Below are 14,149 nucleotides of genomic sequence, written 5' to 3' on the forward strand. Positions count from 1 at the left end.
AGCAAGGGACCTGCTGGAGCTTACAGCGCCATCCTCCCCTCCAAGGAGGGACAAGTCACCAGGGCCAGTGTGACCCTCGGTGCCGTTGAGGGGCAAGCCGGTGATGATGGGGCAGCAATCACCATCTCCTGCACATTGTTCCCCGGCACCAGCTACCCATGCAGGGGAGCTGCACCAGTCCCCCGGCACTGATCACCGGCACCAATGGGCACCACTCCTCTGTGGTCCTCCTATATGGAGTCCTCGGAGGTGGAGTTGTATCACTCCAGCAGGAGCAGAAGATCCCGGTGCCATTGGCAGCCCTACCTGCCACCATGGCCGGGTCAATGGCAGGCTCCACTCCAGTGGCTATTCTGGAGTCCCTGGGTGTTCCATCAGAGCCGGGGACAGAGCCAGAGGTCCCATTCCAGGTCATCATAGGTGGCCTTGGCATCAGTTATGCCATCATCGACGCTGTCGGCACTGGGGGCATTGGCTGTAGCGACCACTGCAGTCAGCTGCCATGGCTCCAGTGTCGGTGGCTATGGTATATGTGGCACCGGCATCCACAGCACCGACTTCCATGGCACCACCTGTTGTGGCCACACTGTTCTTCCCATCGGGGACTGCACCAGGACACCGGACGCCACAAGACCCCCTTGGCGCTGAGGGCAGGGAGCACGACCCACTGCCAGACAGGCTTTTGTCTTCGTTGTCACCAGATGAGGCAGTGATGCGCACGTCAACAGCCCCAGCCCTGGAAGACAGCAGGGTCTTGCAACAACTGCTTGGGGGGGTGGCACAGAACCTAGGGATCCAGGCGGAGGAGGTAGTAGAGGACGCGGACCCTATGGTGAACTTTCTTGCCCCCTCCGGGCTCTCCTGCATTGCCCTGCCACTTATTTAAAACTATCAGTGAGGCCACTAAAATCTTGTGGCAGACCCCGGCCCCTTTGCCTCCCACGGCGAAGAGGAATGAGCAGAGGTACTTTGTTCCCTCAAAGGGATATGAGCACCTTTATACGTGCCCTCCACCAGATTCCCTGGTAGGGGACGTGGCTAACCCTCCCCAAAAAACCGGAAGGTGAAGAAATTAGATCTGTTTGTCAGGAAGGTCTATTCGATGTGGGGGTTGCAGCTCCGCATTTCAAATCAACAGGCCGTCATCAGTAGATACAGCTACCACAACTGCGGAGTGATGGCCAAATTTGAGGGAGCTGCTGCCACAGGACTTCCGCGCAGAGTTGTCTGTGCTGGTTGAGGAGGGCAAGCTCATTGCTGGAGCCACCCGCATGATGCAAGGGGGGTAGCCATGATGAGGAGCTCCTGGCTGCAAGTCTCTGGCCTCCCCTGTGAGGTCCAGCAGACCATCCAGGACCTCCCCTTTGAAGGCTCGGCCCTCTTTGCAGAAAAGACAGACACAAGGCTCCATAGCCTGAAGGACTCGAGGGCCGCACTCAAATCCCTTGGCCTGCACACCCCCGCTACACAGCAGAAACATTTCAGGCTGCAACCTCCGCCATGGTTCTACCAGCCACAGAACGGATGGGATGGCTCTTGGCGGAGGAATAGGAATGATGGGAAGAGGCCCCACCCTTCCTCACGCCAGGGCTATGGCCAGTTGAAGCAGTCTCCAGGCCAGAAGCAGACCTTTTGAAGGCGCAGTCGAGGACAGCGCACCAGCACGAACACTGGATCCACCCCTCCTTACCTTCTTGAGCAGATTGTCCCCTTTCTACCCTGTATGGACCCATATTACATCAGACTGCTGGGGGCTCCGCACAATAGAAGGGGGATACTCCCTCCAATTCTTGGCCCTTCCACCCCCCTTCCCCATCCCTCTTCAGGGACCCTTCTTGCAAGCAACTCCTCATACAGGAGGTGCATTCGCTCCTATCGCTGGGGGCAGTAGAAGAGGTTCCTCAGGAGCTGAAGGGCAAGGGCTTCTATTCCTGGTATTTCCTAATACCAAAAGCCAAAGGCGGCCTCAGGACCATCCTAGACCTGCGAGAGCTCAACAGGTTCATGGAAAAAACTGAAGTTTCGCATGGTCTCCATTATTCCTTCATTGGATCCAGGGGACTGGTATGCCACCCTCAACTTGAAGGACGTGTACTTTCACATCTCAATCACATCGTCCCACAGAAGGTACCTCAGGTTTGTGGTGAACCACAATCACTACCATTTCACAGTCCTCCTGTTTGGCCTCTCAGTGGTGCCTTGAGTGTTTACCAAATGCATGACATTTGTGGCCACGTTCCTGCACAGGTGACAGGTACAGGTGTTTCCATACCTCAACGACTGTCTGATCAAGGGCTGCTCCAGAGAGCAAGTGGAGGCCCAAGTTGGGTTCATAACCGCAACTTTCGATGAACTGGGCCTTCTTCTGAATGTGCAAAAGTCAACTGTCCCCAGTCCAGTGAATAGGGTTCATAGGGGCGGTATTGGACTCCATGCAGGCCAGGGCATACCTCCCGGAATCACGGTTCCAGGCCCTGGGCAACATTATTTGAAATCTCAGGCAGTTCCCTACCACAACTGCAAGGAATTGCCTAAAGCTTCTGGGACACATGACCGCTTGTACCTATGTGGGTACAGCAGGCTCAGACTCCGGTCGCTCCAGTCGTGGCTGGCCTCGGTATATCGGTTGGTTCAGCACAATCTGGACAAGATCATCACCCTGCCTCATCCAGCCCTTGACTCCCTCCTGTGGTGGTTCGACCCACAGGTGGTATGTGTGGGGGTTCCCTTCACCAGGCCTCTGACATCCCTCTCACTGGTGACAGATGTGTCGGCCTTGGGGTGGGGTGCACATCTGGGAGACCTCAGGACACAAGGTCTCCGGTCTCAGGCAGAGCTCGCTCTCCACATCAACGTCAGAGAGCTGAGAGTCGTCCGCCTAGCATGCCAGACATTCCAAGTTTATCTGGAAGGGAAATGTGTATCAGTTATGATGGACAACACCACAGCGATGTTTTATATAAACACATGGGGATGCACGCTCCTCTCCCCTTTGCCAGGAAGTCCTCAAGTTGTAGGACTTCTGCAAAACTCATTCGATACAGCTGGAAGCATTGTACCTCCCTGGAGTACAGACTATCTCAGCAGGTCGTTCCATGGCCACAAGTGATCCTTGCGCCTGGATGTTGCACACTCCATCTTTCAACAGTGGGGGTTTCCCCGGATAGACCTGTTTGCCACACGATGCAACAAGAAATGTCAGCAGTTTTGCTCCTTCCTGAACCACAGCCTGGGCTCCATCGTGGACATGTTCTTCCTTTCCTGAGAGGGCCACCTCCTTGTATGCGTTTCCTCCCATCCCTCTTGTTCACAAGATGCTCCTCAAAGTTCAGAGGGACGGGGCCTCAGTGACATTGATAGCTCCAGCATGGCCCCGTCAACACTGATGCACATCTCTCTTGGAAATGTCTGTAGAAGCCCCAATCACCTTGCCACTTTTCCTGGATTTGATAACTCAGGATCATGGCTGTCTCCAGCACCCGAACCTTGAATCGCTGCATCTCACGGTGTGGAAGCTCCATGGCTAAACCCAATGGAGCTCGCTTGTTCGGACCTGGTCAGACAAGTCCTCGGCAGTAGGAAACCTTCCACGAGGGCCACCTACCTGGCCAAGTGGAAGAAATTTTCAATCTGGTCGGTGCAACACCGTCCGTCTCCAACACTCATGTCCATTCCCCTCATACTGGACTATCTGCTCCACCTCAAACAATAGGGGCTGTCCATGTCATCAGTAAAGATTCACTTGGCTGTCATTTCTGCCTTCCATCCAGGTGCAGAGGGCCAGTCGATCTTTGCCAACCCCACGGTCAGTCGTTTCCTGAAAGGTCTCAGCAAGCTATATCCACACATCTGACAGCCAGTCCCGGCCTGGGACCTCAATCTGGTCCTTTCCAGACTAATGGGGCCACCTTTTGAATCGCTGGCGACATGTTCTCTGCTGTACCTCTCATACAAGGTGACGTTTCAGATAGCAATAACAGCCAGGAGGGTGTCTGAACTTAAGGCCTCAACATCAGAGCCTCCTTACACTGTGTTTTGTAAGCACAAGGTTCAGCTCAGGCCACATTTGGCTTTCCTTCCCAAGGTTGTCTCCCAGTTTCACGTCAACCAGGACATCTTTCTCCCAGTTTTCTATCCTAAGCCGCACTCAAGCAGCAGAAAGCGGAAACTTCACTCGCTGGACACTGGCATTTTACATTGAATGAATGAAACCGTTCCAGAAGTCCATTCATCTGTTTGTTGCCATGGCAGACAGAATGAATGGGCTTCCAGTCTTCTCCCAGAGGATCTTGTCGTGGATCATGTCCATGCATCCAGGAGTGCTATGGCTTGGTGAAGGTACCTGCCCCTTTGCTTACAGCACACTCCACCAGGGCACAGGCCTCGTCAGCGGTGTTCCTGGCACATGTTCCAACCCAGGAAATATGCAGAGCAGCGACCTGGTCAATACACACTTTCACTTTGCATTATACAATTACCTAACAAGCCAGAGACAATGCAGCCTTTGGTAGAGCAGCGCTTCAGTCAGCGAACCTTTGACCTCCGACCCCGCCTCCAAAAGTTAAGGATAGGGTTCACCTAATTGGAATGGACATGAGCAATCACTTGAAGAAAAAAGTTACTAACCTTCTCTTAACTATTGTTCTTCGAGATGTGTTGCTCATGTTCATTACAATACCCACCCTCCTACCCCTCTGTCGGAGTAGCTGGCAAAAAGGAACTGAGGGGATGGTAGGTCGGCATGGCCCTATATTGAGCGCCGTGAAGGCGTGACCCCAGGGAACGTCCAGGCCAACCCGATGGATACAGCTAGGGGGAAAATCTGGCTGCCATGCATGCAGTGTGCGCACACCTAATTGGAATCGACATGAGCAACACATCTCAAAGAACAACAGTTACGAGAAGGTTAGTAACCATTTTTTCCCAGTCCTTACGTTATGTAGCCAGCCAGTGCGTGAGGCTTTGGTGTTCACACAGAACCGGTTGTGTTGTTGAGTGACAGACCTTTACACTGCTAAGGTAATGAAACTGCTGCCATAGCCCGCCGTGCTGTAGACACTTGCATGTTGTTTGCCTTGGCGCTCGCCAGTGATCGCATAGGTGTCAGTGGGACGGTGAGTCAGGTTACCCTCCCCTCCTGCAGGGTCAGGTTGGTACTGTGCAGTACGTCCTTTCCCCAGCGCCCTGCATTTCTCACTTCGTTCACAATAAATCAGCACAAGTTTTGAGAGATGCCTCCCCCAGCCTAAAGCTGCTGGAAAGGGCTGTCCCACTTTCCAGAGCAGCCAGGTTACCCCTCTCCTGACCGCTGAGCTATTATGCCCACAGGGCAGCTGCATCTCCTAAACCCCTGCCCGCCAGTACAGAGGCTTCATCTCCAACTTGTAACCCTTGCTTTTTCTTTGCAGGTCGGGAATATGGTTCCTCCAGGAGGTAGGTTCAATCTCCCCTCGTCTGGGATGGGGTAACCAGCTGCCTGCAGCTCCCAGCTGTGCCCACAGGGGAGCTGTGAGGGCAGCCAGTCCTGAACCTTGGGGCGGGTGGGCACAGGGAACACACATCACTCAGGACCCCATCCCCATGTCTTCATAGACCTGGCATGCCCTGCTGGCCCCGCTCACGCCCCTAGCCTGGCCCCTGGCACTCCGCGGGCTCCTCCAGTCGCCACCTAACACGCTGCTGGCCCTGCTCACACCCTTGGCTGTTCACCTGCATGCCAAGGCAGGGGGTGTCCTGGCCCTGCAGCAGGGGAGGGCAAGGCTGGCTGTGCTGAGGGCAGGCTCAGGTGCACTCAGCCAGCTGTGTCTGTGACAGCTTGGCTGCCCTGTGCAGAGTCGTCCTGCATAGGTGGGAGAATCGAGTGGCCCAGTCCCTGTGTGCGGCTGGGTTCAGCAGACAGGAGGGAGTCAAATGCAGGGAGTCCCGTGTCAGGCTTTTTCATGGACCAGAGAAGTTGATGTAGCTCTGCTGCCCCCTATAGGAAGGGGGGCAGCGCCGGCCCCCTCTGCGCATTCCCCTCCTTGCTTTAACCAGCTTGTCTTCTCCCTTTGCAGGCGTTCCCGCTCCCGGTCCAGAAGCCCTCACTACCGCCATTAGAGCGTGGGTCCCAGCGCAGCCCTGGTCTCTGCCCCCTGTGGTGTGGTCGGCTCAGCAGGCCCCGCCAGCCCTGCTGTGTAGCAAAGCTGTACATTGCTGTTCTGTTTTTAAGATGCCAGTATCGGATAATAATAAAAAATCCTCCTTAGCCCTTGCAGGAGCCTTAAACTGGACATACAGGACGAGGCCTCAGATCAGTCTCTACAAGGACCTGCACCCAGGGTAACTGCCGAGCTTTCCTGTGACGGGGCAGGGCAGGGGTGGAGCTGAGCAGTTTCCCTTTGTGAGAAGGGGAGTGGGTCTGCAGTGTAAGGCAACCAGCTCGCACCCTGGAAATTGGGGTTAGGGGGCAATAGCTGTAAGCCATGCCCTTCCCTTTGGAATGGCTGTGGCCTGTCCCTGCAGGCAGCAGAAGGAGTAAGGCTTGGAGGACACAGGGTGGCTTAGGCTGTGGCTTTCCAAAGGAAAGGTCAGATTCCTCCACCCCAGGCCCTCTCTGCTCGATGGGCTAGTGGGTGCTGTTAGGGTATGCCTAGTGTGCTGAGAGGGGAGGCTCCTTCCAGCGTGTTAGAGGGCTTACTTCTTCACCCTCCCATTCGCTTGGTCCTTCTCGCATGAATAGAGAGCACTAATACCCAAAGTCCGAAGGTGCAAACAATTTGATGTTTATTGGGGTGAACTTTCACCAAGCTTAAATCCAAGTTCCGTTTTCCTTATTTTCGAATCCCAACTTACTTCCTGTTTGCCCCTAATTTATATAGTAATAGTCTGTTATACCTTAACCAATCATTTTACTGAAACTTACCTAACCAATCTTAATATATTGTAACATGATTAGCTAACCAACTGTATCCCACCACCTTAATTAGTTTACACCCAGCAAAATTAATTATACAGCAGACAAACAATCACAGAACCAGACACAGACCATACAAATAAACACTAGCAAAGTAGGAACGATGACAAAACAAATTAGAAGTGAGGATTTCACAACTACATCTATAAAGACATAAGGGTTTCCTAACTATGTCTATTGATAAGTGACTTCCTACCAAACAGAAAACTATCAAACTAAATTTCCTTTTACATCTTCTAGGCTCTTCCCTTTATCTGGAGGCGATAGATCGGATCACCTTTCTAACAGCACCAGATTGCCTTATTTCAGTATGACTAGTTTTGGAATGCGAGCATGACACCATACACTTCCCAGCTTATGGCTGCCTCTGCTGCTTAACCAAAGGCTTTACCTTAAGAACAGGGCCTCAGACTGTCCCAGTGAGAGAAGGCCGTTACGCAGGCAGACAGTGATTTTGATTCTTTCTTTTATTCCTCTATAACTAGCAAAATGATAAACATATACCTACATTCTTAAAGTATGGGCTGGGGTAGGCAACCAGCTCGTGTACCGCCTTTGGCATGCGTGCCACAGATTTTCAATGGCCCTCACAGTGCCTGGGTCCTGGCCACCAGTCCTGGGGGCTCTGCCACTGGCCCCTGCTAGCCGGGGTTCTGTCCACCGGCCCTGCTCGGCCCACTGCTGGCTCCAGGTCCCAGCCACTGGTCCCAGGCGCTCTGCAGCTGGCCTGAGGTGCTGGCCCACTGCCACCTGGGGTTCTGTCCGCTGGCCCCCTCAGCCTGCTGCTGGGCCCAGGTCCCAGCCATTGGTCCAGGGGGGCTCCACTGCTGGCCTGATGTACCGGCTGCTGGCCCCCTGCCAGCTGGGGTTCCGTCTGCCAGCCCCACTGCCAGTCCTGGCCACTGGTCTTGGGGGGGCTCTGCTGCCATCCTGGGGCTCTGCTCCTGGCCTCTGCCCAGGACTCTGCAGCCTCCCCCAGCTGTGGCCCTCTGGCCCCAGCCTGGGGCAGTGAGGGGTGCAGACAGGGCCAAGAGGGGGCATAGCTCAGCATGGATCGCATGGATTCTTATTACTGGCACGCGAAACCTTAAATTTTAGTGAATAAATGAAGACTCGGCACACCCATTTCTGAAAGGTTGCTGACCCCTGGTATAGGCCTTTGCAGACAGGCCTAAATATCTATATCCTAACGCGGGGCTATGAGGTCTCCATGCGCTAGCCTGGGACTTTTCTCTGGAAAGGTTCTGTTCCAGTTGGGTATGGACTTGTGGCTACTAAGCCTGTATATGGCAGGTGCAAGCTCACCTGCTGTAAGTAGGGTTTAAACTGATGGAAGTGTTAAACCAGAACAACTTATGTACACGTACGGGTGGGAATCCAAACCAAGTGCCTACTCTGGTACCTGCAGCATGCCATTACCTAGCTCTTTAAATGCCACTACACCACTGCGAGGAGGCTGGATAACAAACCAAGAAGAATTGCAATTCATAGAATCCTAGGACTGGAAGGGACATTGAGAGGTCATCTAGTCCAGTCCCCTGCACTCCTGGCAGGACAAAGTATTATCTAGACCATCCCTGACAGGTGTTCATCTAACCTGTTCTTAAAAATCTCCAATGACGGAGATTCCACAACCTCAGTCGATAATTTATTCCAGTGCTTAACTATCCTGACAGGAAGTTTTCCCTAATGTCCAACCTAAACAGCCCTTGCTTCAATTTAAAGCTATGGCTTCTACTCCTGTCCTCAGAGGTTAACAAGAACAATTTTTCTCCCTCCTTTTGGTAACAACCTTTTGTGTACTTGAAAACCGTTATGTCCCCTCTTTCTTCTCCAGACTAAAGAAACCCAGTTTTTTCAATCTTCCCACATAGGTCATGTTTTCTAGACTGGTGGCTCAAAACCTTTCTAGACTACTATATCCCTTTCAGGTGTCTGATTTGTCCTGTGTACCCCCAAGTTTCACCTCTCTTAAAAACTACTTGCTTACAAAATCAGACATAGAAATACAGAAGTGTCACCACATGATTACTGAAAAATGGCTTACTTTCTCATTTTTACCATATAATTATCAATTGGAATATACATATTGTACATTTCAGTGTATAGTATATAGAAAGTATGAACAAGTCATTGTCTGAAATTTTAGGGTGTGCTGACTTTGCTAGTGCTTTTTATATAGCCTGTTGTTAAAGTAAGAACAGGGCCTCAGACTGTCCCAGTGATAGAAGGCCCTTACACAGGCAGACAGTGATTTTGATTCTTTCTTTTATACCTCTATAACTAGCAAAATGATAAACATATACCTTACATTCTTAAAGTATAGGCCAGGGTAGATGATAGCTAGATGAGTTGCTGTACCCCCTGGAAAACCTCTGAGTACCCCAGGAGTACACGTATCTCTGGTTGAGAACCACTGTTCTAGTCCTTGGATCAGTTTGTTGCTCTTCTCTGGACTTTCTCCAGTTTGTCCACATCTTTCCTGAAATGTGGCGCCCAGAACTGGACACAGTACTCTAGTTGAGGCCTAAGCAGCAGAGTAGAGCAGAAGAATTACTTCTTGTGTGTTGCTTATAACACTCCTGCTAATTTGATCTGGTTGGTATTAGTGAAACCTGCGGGAATGATCTGCATGCTTAGGATGTTACAAACCAATGGTTATAACCTATTTAGTAGGAGGACTAAAATGGGCAAAAGGGGAGGGGAGCTTGATGTCAAAAAGGGCATTAGCTGTTTGAGACATTGATAACAGAAGAAAGTGACGGTGAATGCTTACGGATCAATGTCTAGCAGATAAAGCACAAGATGGGGTATTAGTTGGTGTCCCACCACACACTAGGGAACAGCCCACCACACACTAGGGAACAGGCTGACTGGCTCCTTACACACCTATCTGTAAAATGTAGGGAAAACACTGATCACGGGAGACTTCAAGTACAGTGACACATGCTGGGTCTCATGCTGCCTGTACTAAAAATCCTTGTGTTTCAGGGGCACGGCTTGCTGCTTGGCCCCTCTTCCTCTTTAACATTTTTATTAATGACCTGGAACAAAACAAAATCATCACTGAAAAAGTTTGCAGATGACACAAAAATTGGGGGAGCGGTAAATGAAGAGGACAGGTTGCTGATTCAGAGCAACCTGGATTGCTTGATAAACTGGGTGCAAGGAAACACTGTGTGTTTTAATACAGCTCAGTGTAAACCTAGGAACAAAGAATGCAGGCCATACCTACAGGATAGTCCCCCAGCCTGGGAAGCTGTAACTCTGAAAGTGTTTTTTTGTGGGGGAGGGCTAATCGGCGGAACATGAACTCCCAGACTGATGCTATGGCCAAAAAAACTAATGTGACTCTGGGATGCATAAGTAGGGGCCTGAATTTCAATCTAAGTTACCTTAAAGGGCCTGATCTTCAGAGTCCTCTGCAGGTTCTGAAAATCAGGTATATCTAAGACATCTCCCACTGGATTCCTAAGGAGTGCAAATTGAACTATTAGTCACTACCGAAAACCTTGGCCAATTAGCTCATTTCCAGGTCACAGGAGTGAGCCCCATGGCAGGTTCCAGAGCAGAGAGTTGAAATCCCTGCTCCACTGATGCCAATTCACAGAGTACATTAGCTTGCCAAGTTTCATCTCAAACGGCTAAGCTCAACCGCTCTCTGTCCCACCAGGCCAATAATCCATGCAGCCACAAGAACCTGCAGCCTCCCCCTGCAAGCCAGTGGGGTCCTCTTGCCCTTCTGAACTGGCCAAAAGGAACCAGGGAGATCAGATATTAACTACAATCTGAAAGAAATTGGAGCTGGAAAATCCTACTGCATCTAGTAGGCTACCCCTCTGTCCATGCCCAATGGTGCTTGGCAGATTTCTACCAGCTTCCCCGGGAGACCAGAGCACAGCCTGAGACCTTGCTCCTGGCTCACATTCATCTGAGATTATTATGTGCTCCGCTTCATCCTATTACTTTTCAGCCTCACCTCAATCACAGTCCACATGGGCTGACATCTTCTAACACTGCCTGGGCTGTCACAGGCCTCACCTCTGTACATCCCAGCTCTGCTCTGCACCTTGCCCCACACTATGTTCTACACAGGCCCAAGGGGCTGGCAGTTCAAACCTTACAGCAGGCAGAAATAGGGAGACTGGTTTTACTGCCAAAATATCCATCCCTCCTCTGCTATTCATGGATCCCACACTGGGTCGGGTGTCTAGACAGAAGGGAGGGGAGGGGAGGGGTGCAGCAGTAATAGACAAGTTCCTCAGGTTTCTTCCCCTATTTGAATAGGTGCTCATAAGTTACTCACAGCCAATAACAAGGATGCCAGGTGCTCACTGAGCCACCCAGACTGGTAACCTTCAGTGAGCAGATTTGGTGATCATGAGCTATTTGCAGAATGATCATTTTGGCCTCTGTGCTCCAAAGTGATGGAAACTTTTAGGGGTTCTATTCAGTGGGGCCAAGCGGATTAGCCAAGGGAATGGGATATCTTGTTTCCATAACTAGCAGATAAAAGAAACAGATGAGTTGTGCCAAATGGATGCAGCTCCATGCACCCCCAGCCCCCAAGCTCATTTCCACTCCAATTCAGGGCCATCTCAGAGCAGCACAAATGGGTGGAGGGGAAGCACCACTTTCCAGCTACGATGCAGGGGCCTGAAAATTCACCTCCACTCTGAAAGGCGAAGAAAGAACTCTGCAAGCTGTACCCGAGCGTGTTTTTATTAGAAAGCAGGACAGGTGGGGGGCAGGGTGCCTGTGGCAGTCACAGCTCGAAGGTGTAGGAGATGATGTCCGAGCAGCGGAGCAGCGCCTCCCTGTGCACGCCCAGCGGGGTCTGCAGGTCGGACACCTGGAAGTTCAAGATGTCTATGTCTGAGGCGTCGAAGAAGGCCGAGACATTGACTCTCTCGTACATTGTGAAGTGGATGGTGCGGCCAACCATGGCAAACAGGCTGCGCAGGTACCGCTCCCGCAGAGCCACGCGGCCCTGCTGCTCCCGCTCCAGATCCGCCTCGTTCCCACAGCCCACAGTGGAGATGCTGATGGGGCTCAGAGCCTGGTACCGAGGGGAGTTGGGGTCAAAGCCGCGGCTTGTGCCATCCGGCCCACGGGGCAGGCGGGTCACGCTGACTGGCACCTTCATGGCAGGCTCCTGGGGGCAAAGGCAGCAACATGTGAGCTGGCAGCACAAGTGCCATGCTAGAGCAATGCCTTCCACAGACTCGGGATGTAAACAGCAGTTAAAAAAAGTAACCGTGCAACCGATTACAATTTTATCAGTTACACGTTTAACCGGGGAACTAGCGGTGCAGGGGGTGCTGCAACACCCCCACGTTTTACGTGGGGCCCTAACGCCCGTGCCTGGGGATGCTGGACCCAGGGGTCCCGGCTGCTGCCCCTGGGACAGCAGCAGCGTCCTGGGCTCCGGCCAGCAGCAGGGTTTAACGGTTAGACTGATGCTTACTGGCTAAACTTTTATATCCCTACCACAGACCTGCTTGGGAAGGGCAGGCCCCCGGCTGCCACCCACCCCTGCCTTCCCCGCAGAATTAACCCCTACGGGCAACCATCCTGATACACCAATCCCCCAGCCGCCACTCCCCTCCTCCCCCCAGAGATACCCCTACCAGTACCCCCCATACCCCCCCCGAGTAACCAACCCCAATACACCCAACCCCAGCTGCCACTCCCGCCTCCCCCCAGAGATACCCCTACCAGCACCCCCCCGATACAACCAGCACCCCCATGCCCCCCCGAGTAACCCACCCCCAATACACCCATCCCCCAGCTGCCACTCCCCCCTCCCACAGAGATTCCCCTACCAGCACCCCCACCATGCCCCCCCCGAGTAACCCACCCCCAATACACCCACCCCCCCCGCTGCCACCCCACCTCGACCCAGCTCCCTCCGGAGATACCCCATCCCCGATACACCCAGACCCCGAACTCCCAATTACCGCCCCCTCACCCCACCCTATAGCAGCCCCCCCTCAGCCCCCCCACTCCCCCGAGATCTCCCCGCCGGCCCCCAGGCGCCACCCCCCGCGCTCCCTAGGCTACACCCCGCTCGCACCCCGGCCGGTCCGAGTCAGATCCGGAGGCTCCGGCCCGGCCTCACCCTGCGGCGGCCGGTCCCGGGCGGCTTCCGGAGACCGGTGGACTCGGTGCAGCAGCGAACAGAGCCCGGCCGGGAACACGAACCGCCCGTCTGGTTCCGCCCCCCGCGGCCCCGCCCAGCTCCCCCAGACCCCGCCCCCCGCCGCTTCGTCCCCCCCAGACACCAGCCCCCCCCGCTCCTCCGACCCCGACACCTGCCCCCTGGGCCTCCGTCCTGGGCTCCCTCCGAGATGTGCCACCCGCCCTGCCCCCCCGGACACCTGCCTTCCCCCGACACCTGCCCCCTCGCACCTCCCCCTGCCCCTCCCCCGGACACCAGCCCCCCCCACACCTCCCCCTCCCGACATTTGCCCCCCCTGCTCCTCCCCGCCCCTCCCACCCCGACAGCTGCTCCCTGGGCCTCCGCCCTGGGCTCCCTCCGAGATGTGCCACCCGCCCTGCTCCCCACACCTCCGCCCTGCCCCCCCAGACACCTGCCCCCCGCGCCTCCGCTCTGTCCCCCGACATCTGCCCCCTCGCACTTCCACCCTGCCCCCAACACCTCCCCCCAACACCTCCCCCTGCCCCCCCAGACACCAGCCCCCCGCGCCTCCGCTCTGTCCCCCGACACCTGCCCCCTCGCACCTCCACCCTGCCCCCAACACCTCCCCCTGCCCCCCCAGACACCTGCCCCCCGCGCCTCCGCTCTGCCCCCCCAGACACCTGCCCCCCGCGCCTCCGCTCTGTCCCCCGACACCTGCCCCCTCGCACCTCCACCCTGCCCCCAACACCTGCCCCCCAACACCTCCCCCTGCCCCCCCAGACACCTGCCCCCCGCGCCTCCGCTCTGTCCCCCAACACCTGCCCCCCCACACCTCCCCCTGCCCCCCCAGACACCTGCCTCCCCTCGCCTACGCTCTGCTCCCAGATACCTTCCCCCTGCCCCCCGACACCTGTCCCCTGTGCCTGCCCCTCCAGACACCTGCTCTCCATGCCTCCGCCATGTCCCCCCAGACACCTGCCCCCCAAGTCCCCCCAGAGGAGCCCTGCCCCAAGCCCCCGGTCACCGCCATAGGCGTGCCCAGCGGGTGTGGCGGG

General features: G+C 54.6%; 2 protein-coding genes across 6 annotated transcripts in view; one reads left to right on the forward strand and one right to left on the reverse strand.

The window, feature by feature from the left end:
* CLASRP (CLK4 associating serine/arginine rich protein) overlaps window positions 1–6,251 on the forward strand; it is a 40,454-nt gene extending 34,203 nt beyond the window's left edge. For all 4 annotated transcript variants that reach the window (XM_075122642.1, XM_048834399.2, XM_048834402.2 and 1 more), the window contains 2 exons: window positions 5,409–5,433; window positions 6,054–6,251. In XM_075122642.1, coding sequence (XP_074978743.1) covers window positions 5,409–5,433; window positions 6,054–6,096 — 68 coding nt within the window. In that variant the 3' untranslated portion in view covers window positions 6,097–6,251. The remainder of the gene's footprint in view (window positions 1–5,408; window positions 5,434–6,053) is intronic.
* A 5,407-nt stretch (window positions 6,252–11,658) lies between these two features.
* On the reverse strand, window positions 11,659–13,180 carry GEMIN7 (gem nuclear organelle associated protein 7). Of its 2 annotated transcripts, none has more exons than XM_048834407.2 (2): window positions 13,074–13,180; window positions 11,659–12,107 (listed from the first exon to the last, which is right to left on the reverse strand). In XM_048834407.2, exon 2 carries the CDS (start codon window positions 12,096–12,098, stop codon window positions 11,718–11,720), a length of 381 nt encoding a protein of 126 aa, XP_048690364.1. In that variant the 5' UTR covers window positions 12,099–12,107; window positions 13,074–13,180; the 3' UTR covers window positions 11,659–11,717. The 2 variants fall into 2 exon arrangements, with proteins under 2 accessions (XP_048690364.1, XP_048690363.1); XM_048834406.2 differs by having other exon boundaries at window positions 13,029–13,167.
* Window positions 13,181–14,149: the final 969 nt, after the last annotated feature.

This window comes from Caretta caretta, chromosome 23 (genome assembly GCF_965140235.1).
Source record: "Caretta caretta isolate rCarCar2 chromosome 23, rCarCar1.hap1, whole genome shotgun sequence".
Classification (NCBI taxonomy): Eukaryota; Metazoa; Chordata; order Testudines; family Cheloniidae; genus Caretta; species Caretta caretta.